Source organism: Micromys minutus (genome assembly GCF_963924665.1).
Source record: "Micromys minutus genome assembly, chromosome: 12".
NCBI classification, from domain to species: Eukaryota; Metazoa; Chordata; class Mammalia; order Rodentia; family Muridae; genus Micromys; species Micromys minutus.
Window position 1 is genome coordinate 36,310,923 of NC_137981.1, and position 21,209 is coordinate 36,332,131.

The 21,209-nt window shown below is 45.9% G+C and overlaps 1 protein-coding gene across 1 annotated transcript; it reads right to left on the minus strand.

The window, feature by feature from the left end:
* Nucleotides 1-806: 806 nt before the first annotated feature.
* VDAC2 (voltage dependent anion channel 2) lies at nt 807-14,266 on the minus strand. Its single transcript, XM_080926646.1, has 10 exons — nt 14,107-14,266; nt 13,863-13,921; nt 12,782-12,850; nt 11,752-11,801; nt 7,751-7,903; nt 7,603-7,655; nt 7,160-7,387; nt 5,674-5,824; nt 2,577-2,634; nt 807-1,535 (listed from the first exon to the last, which is right to left on the minus strand). Exons 2-10 carry the CDS (start codon nt 13,894-13,896, stop codon nt 1,444-1,446), a joined length of 888 nt encoding a protein of 295 aa, XP_080782772.1. The 5' UTR covers nt 13,897-13,921; nt 14,107-14,266; the 3' UTR covers nt 807-1,443.
* Between the last annotated feature and the right edge of the window lie 6,943 nt (nt 14,267-21,209).

A 21,209-nucleotide genomic window follows, 5' to 3' on the forward strand; every position in this document is an offset into this window, starting at 1 on the left:
GCCTCACCTGTGTGCAGTGGAAGTCCTAACCGTGGCAGTTACTCCAGAAACAAACCTCTTGGCCCAGACCAGAGGACTTAAGATTGGCTGGTATCTAACTGCTCCCTCACCCGCTTAAGTCCTAAGGGAGGAAACTAATGTCCAAGGTGTGAAGCAGAAAAGAGAGTGTCAGCCTCATCCAAGGAACCTCAACTTAAAGATTTTCCAGCATTTCCTTTGGGGGACACTGTAAGGAGCCAGCCATTACTGACCTGGGGGCGAGCTGTGCCCTGCCCATTCACAAGTACATACTCAGTTGCACCATGTGTGCACACTAGCCCAGAGCAGGGCCAGCATGACCTGCACTTGTAAGCTGAGGGACACTAGGCCAGAGGACCACAGGGCACTCAGTGGACATGCACCATTATTGGGTAAGTCCCAGAGTAATCCATTTCCTTAGCTGTCCTCACAAGTAAACCTCAGAAGTGACACTCACCTCTCATCTTTGACTAACTCTCTGACCTGGGACATACCTCCTTCCCACCCCCTGCAGAATCACTAGGTAAAGCAGCTCACCCAGGTGATGCTAAGGGGGCTGCCAGGCCCCAGACCTCTCAGCAGAAAAGAGTTGGTGACATCTCCTGCTCAGCCTGTTAGTGCCACCGATCCCTGCTCCGTCCGCTTCCACCTCCCCACTTTCTACAGCGTGGCCAGAAGTGTGTGCATGCCTACTTAACCATACGGCACCACAGCTGCATTTCCCTCCATCATCCATGGATTAACAGTGATTCACTGTAACTTTGCACAAACTTACAAACTGCAGAGTATTAAAGCATGTATCCTTGTATTTTATTGTAGTCTCAAAGACCTGGTGAATTATGCTAGGGATGCGGAGAATTTGGTTGCACAGGTTTAGGTGAAGAGCAAATGCTCACCAGAAAAAAGTATTTACCAAGACCTAGGCTGGCAATCTGTAACTGCACATACGTGAGCCGTTAGTTATGTACACTTGTTTTATTCATAATTTGTCATGTTTGGGATTACCAAAGTAATTCTAATGATGGGTAAATATAACAAAAAAAATCTTTGCCTCTTCTTAAAACATCCACTGATCCATCTCCTTCAGTACAACAGTCAATGTTATGATGGAACATAAAACAAACATGCACACCATGGCACGGTTTTCATAAACGTCTATTTCATCATTGGTGGGCAGCACATTTAACAGTGAAGTACATTTAAATAATGTATAGGAGGCCACACGACGGCAGCACTGACAACGAGATAACCATCCAACTAGAAACCAGCCAACGGGTGACTGTCTAAATATTTAAAACTCAGCTCTTGCCTAATCATCCTTTGATGTAATCACCTTCTGGGGTGGGAAGGAGCCTGCTGGTCGCATGGAAATATATTAAGGCCAAATCTTCTGATAACCGTTCCCAGAGGTTTCCTTTAATTGGATTAAGCCTCCAATTCCAAGGCAAGCCCAAGTTTGTGGCCTCCAGCATTAAAGCTCTTCCCGTCTACCAGAGCAGACAGTGTAAGCTTCACACCTGTAAACAAAGCAAACCACCATGATGCCTGAAAGCACTCAACCCTGCCAGTCCCTCCTCAGCACTCAAGCCAGCAGAGAGCAACGGGGGGGGGGGGGGACAGTGATGCTAAAACCTGCTGGTAATTGTACATCTGAGGGCATAAAAAGGTTGGTAATGAGTAATAAGTCCAAAATGTCCTAAAAGCCATGCTCTAAAGATCATTTCCACCAGACTACCCAGACTAAATAAGACTGGAAGCAGCAGCTGTGGGGTGGGAGTGGGAAGTGGGGAGAGGAGACAAGTGGAAACCACACAGTGGGTAAGTTGATGCTCATCTGAGATTAGTATATCAGGAACTGGTCCAGTGTTCACTTTCACTTTTCTTTAGGTTTTAAAAGTCTACATAAGATTTAGGTGTGGAAAGCAGGTGCCCCATTAGGAAAACTGGCTGGCAGGGCTTTCGAACCTTGTTGGGCAACTGTTCTAAGCAGCTGTGAGTTCCACAGCCCATAAGAAATACAGTATTCTCCATCTCAGACCTACTGGGTGGGGATCTGCATGCAACCCAGACTACTCCCAAGTTTGGAACTGCTCTGGTATCCATGACCTGAAAGGAGCTGCAGCTGCCTTTGACCCAAGACACCAGAGGAAGTACATAATGGTTAAATGGTGCGGAGTGAGGGCAGCCATGTCTATTCAGAGCAGGCCACTCCCTATAAGGAGTGAGGGGAGGGAGGGTGTGGTAAGCTGGAGCTTCCAGGAAAGGAGTATCAGCCGCACCAGAGGCTTTAAATAAAATACACAAAATAATAAACTAAAATACGTAATCTTGAAAATGATGTAAAATGTAGAGATGGCTCTGAAGCTAAGAGCACCGGGTGCTCTTCCAGAGGTCCTAAGTTCAATTCCAGCACCCACCCATCTGTATCTGTAATCCCATGGGATAAATGCCCTCTTCTAGGGTGCAAATGTACAAGCAGACAAAACACATACACCTAAATAAATAAACCTTAAAAAGGGGAGGGGTGTGTAAAGCAATCCTTTATCAAAGATACTTACCAGGCCTCAGAGTCTGAGTATAGCCCACGCCAATTAAACTAGAGTTGTTGACCTTTGCCTAGAAAGAGAGAAAGACATTTCTGAAAGGAGACAAAAGTTCTTGGGTATTCCCCATCATGGAGATATGGGTGTGTGCCTTTAAGTCAATGAGATACTAAAATTTAGTATCATATATTAAATAAACACTAAGTGCCACTTACACATTAGACATTAACTCAAAATCAAATTGTCAGAAGAGCTCAACAACATTCTTCATACACTTTAGGATGTGTATACAGACCCCCACATGATCCATACAGCATATACAAAACAGAAAAACAAAGAACCCTCAACAAAACTCGCCCTTGTGGGACTCATAAAAACAAGTAAATATGTAGCTGATGACACTTGTCAGACTCACTAGAGGTGAGAGCCTTCTTTGAAACGAATAGTGAGGAGTTTTTTCATGGCTTAGACCCATACATCACTACTTCTTCAAGCCTCCAGTTTAATTCCTTCCTCACACTCTGACCTCTAAACTGCCAGATTTTGGCTGTAACTAGTTGGGGTCTGATGAGAAACATGGTTTATCAATTCCTTATAAACCTTGACAATTTAGGATTTAGGTCACAGACCTTTAAGGGATCTGTTAAGCAGCATGTTGGAAGTTGGTTCTAATGCCTTGTCTTATTTTGGTCCCCAAGAGCCATGCCCCAGACCTGGGTGTCCCTGCCCCCAGCTCCTTCGATTGATAAGAAACAACTGTCATACAGTCAATGACTGAGCAAGGAGGTGGGACAGGACTTTTAGACTCTGAGGACAAGGGACAGAGAGAGAGAGAGAGAGGGGAAGAGAAGAGAATCGCCCTGACTCAAGAAAGAGGGGTTCGAAAGAACAGCTACAGGACAGAAACCATCCAGCAATGTAGGTGGGAAGGGAAAGCAGCCCCATGGGGGGGGAAGCTGCCCAAAAGGTAACTACTGGACAGCAATACAACACAGATTTAGAAGGTGTTAAGCCTGGAATACCAGAGGGAAGTGTGTGCTAGCCACAGGGAGGTTTGGAAATGCCCAACCATTGAGCTAGTCAAGGCATATCAAAATTACTTGGTATGTATGTCTTTCATTCTTGAATCCAAAGGGCTGCTGGGAGGGTGCAGCAGGCACGCACAACCCGAATTCCTCCTAGAGCCGGTCTCCACGACCTCAGCTAACATCGTCACTGAGCCACCTACACACTAACAGGTATCTAAACGCTTCACATTGTACCCTGACGTCTTCTCCTACAAATGTGCTAGGACATCCAGTTACTGGACACACTGAACATGCAAGCTACAGGATGGATAGATATGCCTGGGGGCAGGGGTGGGGGGAGCACATTCCCCTCAATTTTAATGCTCTTCAGCATACTGGGGCTACAAGTATGAACATAACAGTGTACGGTGAGAACAACAGATATGGAATGATTCAGTGACTCTTCTTATAACTAACATAACATCAAAACAAGATAAAGCCAATGCTTCTGGGTGCTACTCTACTGGGGTGGGAAATGCTGTATTTGTTTCCACATGACTGTGAGCTAAAAGGTGTTTCTGCCATGGTGCCACAAGCATACATCTGACGAGAATACTTAATGTAAAAGAGACCAGCGTGCTGAGGAGAGTGCTTCACCTAGTGCAGCCAGTCACAGATGCACCACAGACTGGTCAAAGGGAAAAAGCATTCTGGGTACTTTCTACACTATCTCTGATTATAAATCTTTAAACATAAAGCAAAAGATAGGGTTAAAACATAACAGCTTAAGGCTTTAAAACACGAGGCTGTTGAGACTGCTCAGCAGTTCAGAGCACATTGGCTGCTCTTCCAGAGGTCCCGAGTTCAATTCCCAGCAATCACAAATAACCATCTATGAGATCTGATGCCCTCTTCTGCCATGCAGGTGTTAGAGTGCCCGTGCATAAAATAATTTTTTAAAAGGTATCAAAACATACTGTCCTTCCTTGGGGATCAAGAGAACTTTATGTAACAGAAGTAAGTCTCCTGTTTAACTTCCTGTCATCCCTAGTACATATGGTACAGACAGTCCCTGACACACAGAACAGCTGCTGAGCTGCCAGAAATGGAAGCCAATTCCCTGCCCCTCATAGTCAGCACACACTCCTCTATCTCAAGCCACTGTGACTAAAGACAGAAACAGAAGAAAGGGACAAGATCCAGACAAGAGTGGCCATCTCACTTTGCCTTTAGCTGAGGGAAGGAAGTCCTGGAGGTGCTGGATTTTAGACAACAGCACCAGTAAGATACTCTACTCACCCTAGACGGATTAAGGTCAAAACTGGGTCTAGTCTGGGCTAGCCATTCCCACCCCACCAATAGTCGCTTCACCTGTAAAAATTGTGTTTGACCAGTGACCTCTAAGAAAAAATCTGAAGGTATTTCATAAACTATAAAAAGACAAAGTCAAAGAAAGTACTATTATTCCCAACAAAAAGACAAGCCACCCAGAGCTGCACATGCTAGCTACCTGGAGCTTAGGCAGGCTTGAGCTCAGAGATTAGCAAAACGAATTCAGCAGCTTTCAGCGTAAGGCTAACTTCCGTGACTGCTGTTATTTTTCTATTTTATTATCTAGTATTGTTACATGATTATTATTTTTCTATTGCTGTGATCAGACACCACGGCCAAGTTAACTTATAAAGAAAACACTTAATTCGGGGCTTCTGACTGAGAAGGTGAGTCCGTGACCATTCTGGTGAGAAGCATGGCAGCAGGCAGGGCGCTGGATAAGTAGCTGAGCTTACATCTGATCCATAAACATAAGGCATTGCGAATGGCTGGACTTTTGAAACCTCAAAATCTACCCAATCTCCTCCAACAAGGCCATACCTACTAATACATTCTCACCAAGTGGGGACCACATATTCAAATATATTTAGCCTGGGGGGGTCCTCATCTAAATCACCACAGAGATCTAGCTTGAAAGTCAAACCTCTATCACAATTCCCATAGGAGAAGGAACATTCCTGTGTGAATCCCAGGCAAGCTTTCCACACCATCCGACAAACCCAGAGTAATCCCCACAACCAGAAAACCCCATCCTAAGCCCAGGAGGTACTCACAGAAATAGAAGCGGTGGGATCCAGCTGGTATTTAGCTGCAATGCCAAAGCGAGTGCAGTTGGTACCTGATGTCCAAGCAAGGTTTACTGAAGTGTCAAAATCTTCACATACTTTCTGATAAATTGATCCTCCAAATTCTGTCCCATTATTTCTATAAGATATTTTGAATTAGAATCTAGAACAGACAATGTAACCACTTCTAAGGCACTGGGTGACACTGCAGCAGGTGTAAGCTACTGCCACAGCTGAGTAGGTGACGCTGGTACAATGCCTGCCTAGTACGCCAGAAGCCCTGAGTTCTACTGAAAACTGCAAAGTCTTTTCTGGTGTGGTTGAGATAGGGTGAGTCTTACTCTGTAGCCCAGGCTAGACTCCTTCCCCACAATCCTTCTACCCCCGCCTTTTTTTTTTTTAAAGACAAGGGCTTTATATGGCCCTGCTACCCTATGTAGGGATATGTACTCACTATGTAGACCAGAATGGCCTCAAACTCATAGAGATCTTTCTGCCTCTGTCTCAGGAGTGCTGTGATCAAAAGTATGAAACCCTGGCTCGAATGCATGTATGATTCCACACACGTGTTGGTTGTGGTTCAATGATCGAATGCTGCCTATCCTATGAATCAACTCCCAGCAGCACCACCAGAAGGCCACACAAGAGACTTAAAAAAAAAAAAAAAAACTGTTATCTAGGAGCAGAAAGATGTTTTATTGGGTCTTAAGGTCCTTGCCACCAAGCCTAAGGACCTGAGTTCAATCCCTGGGACTCAATTTCCCACTAACTTCCACATATGTACCACTAACAAAGAGATAAACAAAAAAATTTAGGATTCTGTGTCTAGCTGGTAGGATTATGAGAGTTTTCTTTTGTGCTCCTGTTATTTACTAGCATACTATGTTGTCAGGGCTGGAGAGATGGCTCAGCAGTTAAGACCACTAACTGTTCTTCCAGAGGGTCCTAAGGTTAATTCCCAACAACCATGCTGGTGGCTCACAACCATCTATGTGATCTGATGCCCCCTCTCTGGTATTCGGGTATATATGTAGACAGAGCACTCATATATATAAACTAAGTAAATCTTTTAAAAATACAGTTTTGTCAAAGAAAAAAGTTAAGTCCGTTCTAAATTATCTAATTTAAATTGGGTAAAAATGCCACATCCCACCCCCTTTTTTGAGAAAGGAACTTACCATGTACTTCTAACCAGCTGAAACTTACTACGTAGACTAACACTGCCTCAATCTCAGAAAGATACAGCGCCTTCCAAATTAGGATTAAAGGTGTGAGGCAACAGCTCACCAGGCACCTGAGTTGAGTCTAACACCTCTTCTAGAGACATAAGACATCCCGAGCCTGACAACATGAGCACCACTCAGTATCCATCCCACATGCTTCTGAGGACCACCCGGCAACAGAAATCCTTACACATTCACACACATACCATCCTGCGAGAACCTGCATCTCGACAGCCCATAAAGGAACTTACACATTCGTGTGTAGCTGGAAGTCCCCAGTCCTGTAGCCAACCGCAAAGTTACTCCTTGTCAGCTTTGACTTGGCACTGTCAAAGGTCATTTGGTATCCAGCAAGCCAGCCCTCGTAACCAAAGACGGCTGACCCATGGATGGCAGGTCCAGCAAAATCAAAATCAACATCACAGCCAAGGTTTATACATTCCCTCTTATAAGCAGACTTGATTTTACCACTTTTCTTTCTGGAAAAAGAGGAGACTGATTTGAAACTGATGCCAATGACAAAGATGTATACATATCACGCATGGTGTGCGTGAAACAGATTTAAACAAGCTGCAGAATGACAATTACAGGGTTAAAAATAGCCAAGTAAATTAAATAAAACACCCACAGGGGATGACAGCACTGCCCCACCTCACAAGTGCTGTGTACAACTCACGGAAACATCAGCACTTACCCTGTGTTCGGTGAAAAGGTGGTGTCAAAGGTCAGTTTCAAACCTTGACAAATCTATTTTAGAGGAAAAAGAATTCATGGTCAGTGATATCTCCTTTTTGGAATATGAAAATAAAAGGTAACACAAGAGGCAAGTCTGGAAACACTACCTGGTCTTCAATTGCAATCTCTGTCCCCAGAGTGTTATCGGTGTTCCATTTCTCTGTGAAAGTCAGACCATACTCACACCATTTGTACTTGGTCTCCAAGGTCCCACTGACTTTACCAGTGTCTGTGTTAGATGAGCCAGATGTTGAAAATTCCTGACAAGACAAAAAACAGCTCCATGAACCTTCTCTACGCCTGGAAGAATCCTTTGCCCAGCGAATACAGCAGTCACAGCTCTCCACTCTGCTACCTCCTAAGCAAACAACAGTGACAAGCCAGCCTCTGACAACTGACTGTCACCAAAATGTCCCATTCCAAGTCTAACAAGTCATGAGTCAATAAAGATTAAGTATACAGGACTGGTGAGGTGGCTGAGAGGGAATAAAGGCTTGCTGCCAAGTCTGATCCCAACTTCCATCTTTAAAACCCACAGTGGAAAGAAAGAACAGAGTCCAGCAAGTTGTCCTCTCTCTAACCTGCACATGTGCAGTGACACAGATGCCTGCAGTCACATAATCCACACACAGAATACTGTGAAAAATGTTAAGTAAGAAAGATTTAAATTCTTCCATAGTCATATTCTATTTTTCTTTTTCCCTTTATAAAGATTTATCTTCAATTTGCGTATGTAAGCACAGGAGCCTGTGAAGACCAGAGTCGTCTGATTTCCCTGAAACTGGAGATAAAGGCAAATGTGAGCCATCGTGTGGGTCCTGAGACATGAACTAAAGCCCTCTACAAGAGCAGCACCTACTGAGCCACTTCTCCAGGCCCTCTGCTTTGTCTAGATGAGTCTTCACTAGGCTTCTTGCCTTTCCAAACAACTTATAAATCATCTTTTTGCTGTTTTGTCTCACTTATGTGACACTGGCTGACCTAGACCAGTAGAAAGAATCTGGCCTGCCTGCCTGCCTCCCTAGTGCCGAGATGTGCACGCCAACACATCTCACCCTACTCACCCTATTTTCAATTATGGAAAGCAGTGGGAGGAGAAGGAGAAATGTCTAAGTAGTTAGGAACACTGTTGCTCTTGTACAGACCCATGTTTGGTTCCTAGCACCCCACAAGGTGGTTAGCAAGTCTGTAACTCCAGTTTAACAGTATCTACCGCCCTCTTCTGGTCTCCCTGGATATGACACAAACATGTTGTACACATGGAGGCAAAACCACACACCAATAAGACTAAGTTCTTCTAAAAGTGAAGCGTGGGAGCTTTATTGATTCCTTTATACTTAGTTTGTATCATACATCACCTGTCAGCAGAGAAAATAATTAATACAGGGATTAATATGAAGTACCATAAAAAGCTCAGGCCTGGAACTAGAAAAATGGCCACTTGCTGCTCTTGCAGAGGACCCAAGTTCAGGTCCCAGCACCAACGACGACCATGTGTGACTCCATCTCCAGGGACTCTGACAGCACTGGCACCAGGCACACACTGACATACATGCAGCACACACCGACATACATGCAGCACATACCGACATACATGCAGCACACACCGACATACACGCAGCACACACCGACATACATGCATCACACACTGACATACATGCAGCACACACTGACATACATGCAGCTCACACCGACATACATGCAGCACACACCGACATACATGCAGCTCACACTGACATACATGCAGCACACACTGACATACATGCAGCTCACACCGACATACATGCAGCTCACACAGACATACATGCAGCTCACACTGACATACATGCAGCACACACCGACATACATGCAGCTCACACCGACATACATGCAGCACACAGACATACATGCAGCACACACCGACATACATGCAGCACACACCGACATACATGCAGCTCACACCGACATACATGCAGCACACACTGACATACATGCAGCTCACACCGACATACATGTAGCACACAAACATACATGCAGCACACATTGACATACATGCAGCTCACACCGACATACATGCAGCTCACACTGACATACATGCAGCTCACACTGACATACATGCAGCACACACTGACATACATGCAGCACACACTGACATACATGCAGCACACAGACATACATGCAGCACACACCAACATACATGCATCTCACACTGACATACATGCAGCACACACCAACATACATGTAGCACAGACATACATGTAGCACACAGACATACATGCAGCACACACCGACATACATGCAGCACACACTCTCACACCTAAAATAAAAGTCTTATTTAAAAATAAATGAATCTTTTTTTTAAAGTTTTTATCTTGGGTTTGTAGCAAAAAGAGATCTGCAATCCCCTGTGGTATACCAAGTAAAGGGGCAACAGGGGAGGCTGTATCTTAGAATTTTCTAGAGGAACAAAGTATCTTTCTTTACCAAGTACAGCAAGTGAGTAAAATATCCCAAAGTAAAATGTAACTCTTACAATAGCCAGTCAGAGTTCTGATTTATGGTTTCTGTTCAATGTCTCTGCACTCTAACCACTTTAAAGCTATGTCTAAAATTGATCTTTTTTTTTTTTTTTTTAAGTTTATCGGAAATTGTGAGGGGCTGGAGAGACAGCACAGCAGTTAAGAGCACTGACTGCTCTTCCACAGGTCCTGAGTTCAATTCCCAGCAACCACATGGTGGCTCACAACCATCTGTAATAAAATCCTACACCCACTTCTGGTGTGTCTGAAGACATTGACAGTGTACTCATATACATAAAATAAATAAATCTTTTTTAAAAAAAGTAATTGTGATGCCTGTAGAATTAAGAAATATCAAACACTGCGAGGCAGTGGTGAAGCATGCCTTTAACCCCAGAACTCGGGAGGCAGAGGCAGGTAGAGCTCTAATTTCAAAAGTATAAACAAAGCATCCCCTCTTTATTCCTACATATCTTTCAAGAACTTAAACTTACTTCCACAACCTTCCCTAACTGTTTTACCATCAGCCTTTCCTTTCCAACAAGAACTTTTCATCTGCAAATCTAGTGCTTGATCCAATTCTCTGATTATTTTCTGCTTAAAGTTTGTCTTTCCAATAGAAGGGTGTTTTGTTTGTTTTGCAGCACTGGACCTCATACATAATAGCTGGGTAAACACTCTACTGATAAGTTACACTCCCAGTCTAAAACGTAAACTTTTAAAAGACAAGGATGGTATGTTTTAGTTTAGAACAACATATGTGCACAAACATATTTAAAACTCAGTAGGCTGAAAATATAGATTAGTAGTAGAGATGCAAGGCCCTGAGTTCAACCCCAGCAACAGTGGAGAAAAAAAATATTTAGTCACCTAATATTCTGCAATCTACTAATTCAACCAAGTCAGTCACTCAACCATAACCAAATTATTAGACTTCTTTACAGACCAAAGAAACCACAGAACAAGACAAATATAAAACCCATAAGTGCAACAGGTCTGAGCATTAAGAAACGCCACCACAAACTTAAATACCAGTTATCTGCAGAGCGCATACATTTAGCATGTACATTACACATCCACCTCCAATTCCAAAACAAAAACTTTTACAGAAAGAAAAAGCATACAACATTTTACTTTATCCCGTTTTAAACAACAGTTGGGAAGGATGTGTTGGCATATCAACACAGTAAATTCTTTAGAGATACTCCAGTCAGTAGACATCTAGATGGATGACTGTTAGAATGTAGCCACTATACTAAATGATCATTGTGGTCAAATAAGTTACTGATAAGCCCAGAACGCTGACAGGTATTAAGAAAAAAGGTTACAGGAGTCTAATGGGCCCATGGCCTTCAAACTTGTCATCTACCTCAGTAATTCGTCCCAAATAACCAATGGCTTCCCAACTTCTCTATGCAATCATAGTAACACACACATAAACAGGGATATCACAAAACCCCGTGAAAATCAGAAATCATATACAAAGCCAATAAATCAGATTACACATAAATCTCTCAAAACAAATTAATTTCTGCCTCCCTAAGGGAAAACAGCTGTAGACAGTTATGAGCTACGAAGTTAACATTCATGAAAATGTATCAATCACTTACCACACCGCTGCATGACTTCGTTTTCACATCCAGCTTTACCAACCCAAAGCCTTCAAAAAATAGAGAGCAAAGATATGATTCTTCTGCAGAAACGACGTATACCACTTTTCACATTACAGTTAACATAATTCCAACATCCAGGGAACAAAAACGTACTATTGCACAGCACCTGAAAGAGCATCTTACAGGCAGTCAGTTCTGCTAAGGTGATAGTAGCTTCTGTAACTGGCTCCACTTCCTGACACACCCTTTTCAAGCCATTTTTAAATGTTGCATTAGGAAATGACTTCCTTAGACTAGCCTATTGTTTATGGCAACACACTTAAGGACATTTATCCCAAAGGTGTACCACCAAAAAGCAAGGGGTCATGGTATGGGCAATACAATTTTCAAGAAAACTCAGATTCACTCTACAAAGCCCAAACTCATAAAACAGTAATTCCAGACAGCTCTATCCAACCATGGCCTGAACCCAAGAATAATGCACAAGCTTTCCCCTCCCCCCAGGATGGGGAGTGGTACCTGACTCCCATCACCTGGGAGGTAGAGGCAGGTAGATCTGAAAGTTCAAGGCCAGCCTAGTCTAAAGAGTGAGTGATAGGACAGCTAAGGCTATAGAGAGACCCAGTCTTGAAAAGACGGATGGATGGATGGATGGATGGATGGATGGATGGATGGATGGATGGATGGATGGATGGATGGATGGATGGGTGGGTGGGTGAATGGGTGGGTGGGTGGGTGGATGGATGGACGGATAGATGGATGGATGGATGGATGGATGGATGGATGGATGGATGGATGGATAGATAGATAGATAGATAGATAGATAGATAGATAGATAAAAAAGAATAAGCTTTTCAACTGTGACCTGAGGAAAGGCTAAGAAACTGAGGCACACAAGCACCTGGCAAAAACCTGATTGCAGCAGGATAATCAGTCTAGAAAAGCAAGGCAGTTCATTTTCTGAAGAGGTCTAAGCATACATTTTCTCCTTTATGTAAATATTAAAAGAAAAAAAAAAAGTCCTTACCAAATCCTTTGTTGAAAATATCTCTGGCAGCTTTGCCAAGGTCAGCATATGGTGGAGGGATACACATTGCTAGTAAAAAGAAACATTCTACAGTTAATGACTGCACTATGACCTACTACTAATATTTACACTCAAGCAGTCCAACGGGAGTTGGTTTTGATGCCACCAGAACTACAGTAAATTTTACTCTAAGTAGCCATCCATAACAAAAACTTACTCCTAAGTAGCGATGTGGGAATACAAACCTGGGACGTTTCTACCGATTTTTAAGAGTGGGCGGAAGCCTTTCTAATTCCTAAACATAGTGTCTACAGCCTCACCTCAGAGGACTAGCACGAATGTACACACAGTTGCCAAAACTCAAGGTGACTGAGTGATTTAACTGAGATTAAAACCAAAACTTAAGATTAGGCATTCTCCCCTAACAAATCTCTTGGAACGACTTCCAAAAACAAAAAGCAACACCCAGGGAACTGACATATTGAGACATGGGGGTTAAAAAAAAAAAAAAAAAGTAAAAAATAAAAACAACCATCTATGTTTCAGTCGCGTCTACTGCAACCAAATATCAAATGGCATTTTAGACTCCCAAGTCCTCCGCCAACCTGAGGCTTAAGGGCAAGGAATCTGAGCTCCAACAGCAGCTCATTCATTCTACAGAGCACATCCACGCCCTTAGGAACACGTGTAATGACCTTGTAGTGCACTCGATCTATAAGCAGCCAGCCCGGTGAACTACTTCCTCTTGCAAAGTAAACTGATCTAACTAACTCTCCTCCCAAGACGGAATTCAACAACTAGTGGTTTGGTTTGCTTTCGGATTTGTAAATGACACATCCAAAAGCCAAGGGTAGGTGCGGCCAAGGACCAACGCCCCAGGCGCGAGCCCCCTATCTGCAACCCAACAGCCCAACACCACGTCCGTCAACAGAGGTGGCAGTAAGACTTAGAGGCCGCACAAAGAAGCAAACTTTCCAAGTCCTTGCTGGCATGTGGGTCACGGCGGAACCAGCTATGGTTTTCTAAAGAGGAACAGCGCAGTTCCATCGTCCCATCGCCCAAACACTTCTGTGCTACTTACGCCGTGGGCAAACCGGTACACAACACTCAGCCATGGCGAAGTCGCGGGGAAAGGGTGATCTGTAGAAGGGACAAGAAGTGCGGTCAGTGGACGGTCAAAAGTGTCCACTAGGGATCTCGGACATTAGAGCAAAGAGCCGGGGCCGCTGCGGCCATCTTAGGGGACCAGGGCCGCCCCGAGTTCACTCAGGCGGCTGACCAGCCCTAGGGCCCCAGACCCCCGCAAAAGGTCGGCGCCAGAGTACCTGCGGGTGTCCTGAGCGCCACCGCTCGGCTCGCAGCTGAGGCCACTCCGCTATCTGCAAGTTGCGCTGCAGCCACCGCGGCTGGAGGGCGAAGTGAAGGAGACACCGTTGCGCCCCGCCGCAAGCCTGGCCTCCCCCAGCCAGGTCCCCGCCGCGGCCGCCCGGGCTGTCCACCGCGCCTGTCCTTGCCGCGCCGCCCGCTGCCCACTCCCACCTGCTCCGGAGTGGCCACGTGGGTCTAGAGCACAGCGGTCTCTTTGGGTGAGCTAACTCGGACCGTCCGGCAGGGACGGGGCGAGCAGGAGCTGCCGGGCCTCGGGTCAGGCAATGTCCAGGACAGCCCCAGAGGCGAGGACCGGGGAACGGCGGAGGCGGCGCAACGGCACCCGCGCGGTCAGGATGGGAGTGGCCACGCGAGTCTGGACGGGGCGGGGCGGTGTGCCCCGCAGGGTCACGTGCATCCTCTCAGCCTCCTCTGAGTGTCCCAGCCTGGAGAGCTGGAGTTAAGGTCCGGCTTCGTGGGAATGAGGCGCTCCCCCCAAGTGCAGCGTCCGTGCGCTTCCTATCTCGGTTCACCACCCACCGCAGTGTCCTCCTAGCTGGGGCTAGGCTGGGCTCCAGAGGAGCAAACTTGAGCCAATCTCTGGACATTTCTCTCAGAGCCTCAGGGTTGCGCTTCTGCAGCCTCCTTCTCACCCATATATGGTATGGGTTTACACACGCGCAGAAGCACATCCTGCGGTAGGAAGATAAGTTTGCCCCGGTTGAGCTGCAGCGATGTGGGAAGAACTGTAGGATTCATGTTGACCAGTCATCAGAATGCTGCTCTCAAATCCTCTAGGTTGGCAGGAGTGGGGGAGCAGCCGCCTTGTAGTCTCAGAGCGTGGAAGGCAGGGAGATTACGACCAGTTTGAGACTAAACTACAGCATGAGGCAAACAGGTTAAAAAGAAGAAAAATAATAAAGATAGAAACGGGGCCTTCGGAGGAGGCTCGGTGGGTAAGAACTCTTTCTGTGCAAGCAAGACGACCTGAACTCGGATGGATCCCAGCACCTACAATAAAAGCCAGGAGTAGCACCAGAAAGAGAAACAAAAGGATCACTGGGGCTCTCTGTAAAGTGGCCTGCAAACGGAGTTCTCTAGATTCTGTAACAGATTCTGTCTCAACGGAGTAAGGTGAAGAGCAGTAAACACAATCCAATACACACACACACACACACACACACACACACACACACACACACACGACAGCCATACAGAAGATTAGAAACGGAGACAACTGACACTTCAGCTCAGTAAACTCAAATAATTTAGCCCATGGAACTCAGTTTGCTCATCTCTAAGATGCTGTTTAATAATCTTCAAACACACACACACTGACTACTCAACTGTCTCCAAATCCTTCCTCTACTCAAGTACTGTTACTCTCCTCCTAAACCGGGGAAAGATGGCTAGATGGGCGTCCCCCACCCCCACCCCAAACCCAAGATTAAAGTCACAGCTGGAATTGTGTTGTAAAAAAATTAAATGAGATCGGACTCCAGCACCTGACTCAGCCCTTCATTCAAGCTCAGGCAGGTTGGTCTGCCGTGGACCACAGGAAACAATCAGCCCTAGCTGCTTGATGCTTTTGAGGGAGTTTTGCTGCTTGTGGTGGAGTTTGGCCTCCCCCGTCCCATTGCCTCACAACACCACCTGCTAGAAAAACTCAAGTCTGCTAAGTTAGTTACCTCAGTTATCTAAAGACCATTTTTGATATCCACTTTTTCTGATACAAGTCTGAAGCTTTACTCTGTAAAGTATGTGGGCAGAGCTTAAGGGCCACTGGAGACAAACTCCTGCCTAAGCAAAGGATGCTGACTCCTTCCCATCATAAAGACACAGCTGACACTCCCATGTAAAAGACAGGTTAGCAAGAGAAATGTGCAACTCATTTATTCGATCATGATTTTATAGGATACACAAGCCACCAAACTGAAGAGTCCAAATATCCAAGGTGAATTAATTTTTTTTATTATTGACTTTTGTGCTTAGATTGAATGAAGTATGGATGGTCATATAAGAATATAAATGAACAAAAAGCATGTAATCTATTAAAACAAAATAAGTAAGAATCCTACAAGGTCAGTCCAGGTAACCCACTACCCCAGCTGTAGAGAGGACTCCTTCAAAAAGGGGGGGCGGGGTCTTGGAATTGAACTAATACTAGACAGCATTATACCACTGAGCAATAAATTCCATCCCCTTTTAAACTCTACAAAACCAAGTCTCTCACTAAGTTGCCCAGGAAAACCTTGAACTTGCCATATTCCTCTTTCAGCCATGGCCACCACTACCCTGCCCCAAGTACCGGAGATCATAGGCCTGAACCAGCAAGCCCCACTAACGTGGAGGTCTTGAACTGGGAAGATGACTCAATAAAGTCCTTGCTGTGTAAACTAGGAGTTCAGATCTCTAGAACCCACTTTAAAGCTGGGCAAGACGTAACAGTCCAGGACTCAGGCATCTCAGCAGACAGACATGGGAGCCCTGGGGCAAGGCAGCTATCTTAATTAGCTGAAAATGGCAAGCTCTGGATTCTGTGAGAGATTCTGCCTCAGTGAATTAAAGAGCCATCGATAAAGACACAGACGCATGCCCACGTTTGCACATGTGCCCACATGCAAAAATGTTATTTCCCTGTCCAGCATAGCTGTGATCCAGGAACCCTGGCTCGGGGCTGTGAAGAAACAAAGAAAAGACAGTCACCCTCATACAGAGAAGAGAGAGGAGGTAGGGATCTCTAATTGCTACCACGGCAACCAGGAATCTCCCTGTGTTTATTAGGGGTAGAGGTTTGCTAGCTCGGTAGGAGGTGTCTGTAGGCAACAGTCTCAGACTGTGGACATCCCGGAGGAGGAAGCTGCAGTTGCTAGTTTTTGCACCTATTAATCTTCTACAAACATTCATACCTCCCAAGAGAAGCTTCACCGCTGTTCTTGAGCCTGGTCCACATGGGTAACCACTTTGCCAATTGCCCCATGGGTTGAGGGCCTTGGGATTCTTGAAAGAGCCATGCCCAGGACAAAGTACACAGTCTCTCGGGACTTCATTCACTCCGACTTCCTTTGCCCCCTACATATATCACAAGTGCGCGCACGCACACACACACACACACACACATGCATACACACAAAATTAATTAATTAAAAGAAGTCTCATGATCTGTTAATCAAGAGAATGTCTTTATGGCAGGGCAAAGTGAGTGGTTTTAAGCTTTGAGGCCTTGAGGACAGGAGGAGTGGATTTTACTTCTCTATAAGACTTGTTTCTGATTTTTTTTTTTTTTTAATCTAATTTCTTGGCTTTCCTTGGGCGGAGAACAAAGCCAGGACAGGATCAGTTCAAAGAGAAACTGTTTCTCTTCACTTTGTGCAGGATTCAGTGAACACACCTGAGTATCCACACTCAGACTCCTTTAGAAGACCAAGACATGCGTGGTGGCACATTCCTGAAATCTCGGCACTTGGAAGGTGAAGGCAGGAGAGTCTTCAGTGTCATCCTGGGCTACATCGGGAGTTTGGTGCCAACTCGGTCTACAGACACCTGTTTCAACAAGCATGATGTTGAATTCATGATATTGCAAACAACAACAAAACCTGATAACATAAACTGAAGCTGCAGCGACTTCTTCAGTCTTAGACAACATAAGGTACTGTGCCTTACTCTGCTAGACCTGAGTTACTAAACTGGGCAGGGAAAATGCACCTGTAATCCTAGCATTTGGGAGGCAAAAGCAAAACCAGAAGTCTGAGGACCAACCTAGGTTACTTAGACACTGTCTATGTTTCATTTATTAATTCACTTTTGATACAGGGTTTCTCTGTGTAGCCCTGGCTGTCCTAGAGCTAGCTCTGTAGACCAGGCTAGCCTTGAGTCTACAGAGATCCCACCTGACTTTGCCACCTGAGGGCTGAGATTAAAGGCTGGACCATCACCTGGCTTTAGACTTTAAAAAAAAAAAAAAAAAAAGCTAATTAACTACTCAGACCAAATTATACCAAGGGGCAGCAATGGGGGTTAGGGGGATTAGGCTACATCTTTTGAAAGAAGTGTCAGTAAATGTGGATATTTTAAATCTCCAGTCCGTGGTTTGGTCATAGAGTCATTTACAAACTTGTATGCAAGTGTGTTTACTCCCTTCAAAGACACCCACCCCAACCATCTAACCCTCATACCGGAGAAGGGCTGCTGAGACAGTTGGTTCCTGTGAACCAGATACTCTCTACCCTCCCCCCACCCACCCCCATCCAGCACGTAAGGGTAAAATAAGCACAGGAGTGTTTCAAGAACATTCTTGCTCTTGAGATGGGAAACGAGAGTCATTGGTCCATGGCAATTCTGAAATCCAGCCATGCAAACTCAGCCTCACCCCTGCATGGGCTCCAAAAGGTCCGGTACACACACACCTTTCTCTTCCTGCCACTGGCTCTGACACAGACCGGGCGAGGGCCGCCCCAGCCCACACCCAAGCTTACATGAACATGACTGCTTACATTACACAACCCTGGACTATTTCATGGGCTTAGGGATGTGTCCCTGGAAATTCAATCCATCCTCCAGACAAACAAACTGAGGCTAAAGTTCATGCAGGCCCTAGCATTAAGCCCAGGAAGGCTCAGCGGGATTCTGGAAGCTCCTACATGTCGAAGAGGGTCTAGATATGGAAAATGTGGCCTGAGTTTCCGTTCCTCCTGGAGATGGGCACAATCCGAGAAGGAGTCAAGTGAGACCAGTAGTTTTCAAAGTGGGAAGGGTGTGGGAGAAAATATAGAAGCTGGGGGCTGGAGAGATGAATGGCTCAGTAGTCAAGAGCAATGACTGCTCTTCCAGAGGTCCTGAGTTCAACTCCCAGCAACCACGTGGTGGCTCACAACCATCTGTCGTGGGATCTGATGCCCTCTTCCAGTGCAGTCTGAAGACAGCTACAGTGTACTCATACATGAAATAAATAAATCTTAAAACAAGAAACTCCAGCTCCAGGATATTCAAGGCCTCTGGCCTCCACAGGCACACACACACACAAATCTAAAAGAAAAAAGAAAATACAGAGAGAGGAGTGAGAATGAAGGTTAAAAAGAGACACAGAGAGCCACTGGGATTACACTAAGCTACTTTGGTTGCTGAGGAGAGTCTGACCTGTGGAACAGAAATGAAGTTCACTGGTTGAATAAGGCTAGGACTTTGGCATGAGCTGTGCCACCACATCTCACACAATAGTGGGACTTGTGGGACCGTGAAAAACACCCTGGTTCCCAGTGGAGATGAGGTTTGAAACCTCAGTAACCCTAAGGGACAGTAGGAATTTCCCTAAACTCCCAAGAAACCGGGCCCCATCACTAGCCACAGTCCTCCATAGATTTATGGCCATCGGTCACGTAAGGGCAACGCCACAGCCCCTCCACAGGTAGAAGAGGAGACCACAGGTCACACAGGCTCAAGACAGAGCTTCACTATAATGAGGTAGCTAAAGGTCTGGAGGCTTAGCCAATTCACTTTTCTTCCCTCGTCCCTCCTAAAGGTATTTAATCTCAGGACCACCCTGAGAAGTGGGGTACGGTTTTACTCATCCTCTTTCCTGCATGACAATAAAAGCCTTAAAACCATGGACTCTCTCTTTCCCTTCGGATCCGCTGTGGAGAGCTGTGGGGAAGGCCTTCTCCTACAGATCCGCCATCTAATCTCCCGTAGAAGGCTGCTCTGCTCTCCCAGCCTCGGCCACCACCAAGCCCAAGCCTGCAGCCCACCGAGGGACCAGCCAGAGCTGCCCTCTTCCCCCCTCGGCTCCAGGCTAGATCCAGACCGTGGACTCCCACTCAGCTCTTCCACGGCGTCCAGCAGCGCCTGGGTGTCCAAGAGCCTGAGAACCAGACGACCACAGCCTCGTCACAGGCCCGGGGACCTCCAGGCCAGCTCTGGCTGACTGTCTAGTGCCCCCGGAGCGGAGCCCTGTGGCTGCCCTATGGCCGGACACCCACCCAGTGACGGCGTGGAGTAAGCGAAGTCAAACCTCCCTCCTCCCAGAGCTGCCGTGCCCTGTGGCAGAGCGGACATGGGGCCCCACATTAACCCAACAGGACTGGGACGCAAGAACAGCCTTGAGTCAGGTGCCAAAGTCCTCGGTGACTAAAAAGGAGTGATCGGCTAATGGGTCATAAAGGAATTCGGGGTGTGGTCCAGCTGGACGATATTGCCTGGTACGCGCAAGACCCGGGATTTATCCCCTCCCCTCCCAGCGCTACACGAAAAAACAAAAATAGATTGACAAGTTGAAGAAGAAGCTATAGCTGGTGATTAAACTCAATCTTGTAGGACCGTGTGAGGAAATCAATGGCGCCCTTCCATCTACAGGCCAGGCTGGAGCTCGCCAAGATAGGAAACTGTGTAGAAACTGGGAAAGGGGAGAAGAAAAGGATTCAGCGGAGCGGCTACAGACACAGGTCGTTTGTTTCCAGCCGCAATGTGGGTTTTAGAAAGCTCAGAGAGCATAGAGCATAGCATGGCAGGGTGACCAGAGTAGGAGTTCCAAGTAGAAAGGCGCACAGACAGGGTGGGAAGCTATTGTCTTAGTTAGGGTTTATGCAGCTGAGACAAAAGACCATGACCACAAAGCAAGTTAGGGAGGTGTGGTGGTTCGAAAAGGAGTGTCCCCCAAAGTCCCATGTCTTTGAATGCTTGGCCCATAGAGAGTGGCGCCATTCGGAAGTGTGGCCTTGTTGTTGTAAGGGTGACCTTCTTGGAGGGAGTGTGTCATTCTGGAGGTGGGTTCTGAGGTTTCCTGTGCTCAAGCTACAGTCAGTGTGGCACACAGTCTCCTTCGGCTGCCTTCAGGTCAAGATGTAGAAGCCTCACCTCCTTCCCCAGCACCATGTGGAGCTACACACTGCCATAATGATAATAAATTGACTTCTGAGATCATAAGTCAGCCCCAATTAGATGTTTTCCTTTATAAGATGTTGTCGAGGTTATCACAGCAATAGAAACCCTAACTACAACAGGAGGAAAGGATTTGTTTGGCTTACACTTCTATATCACTGTTTATCACTGAAGGAAGTCAGGACAG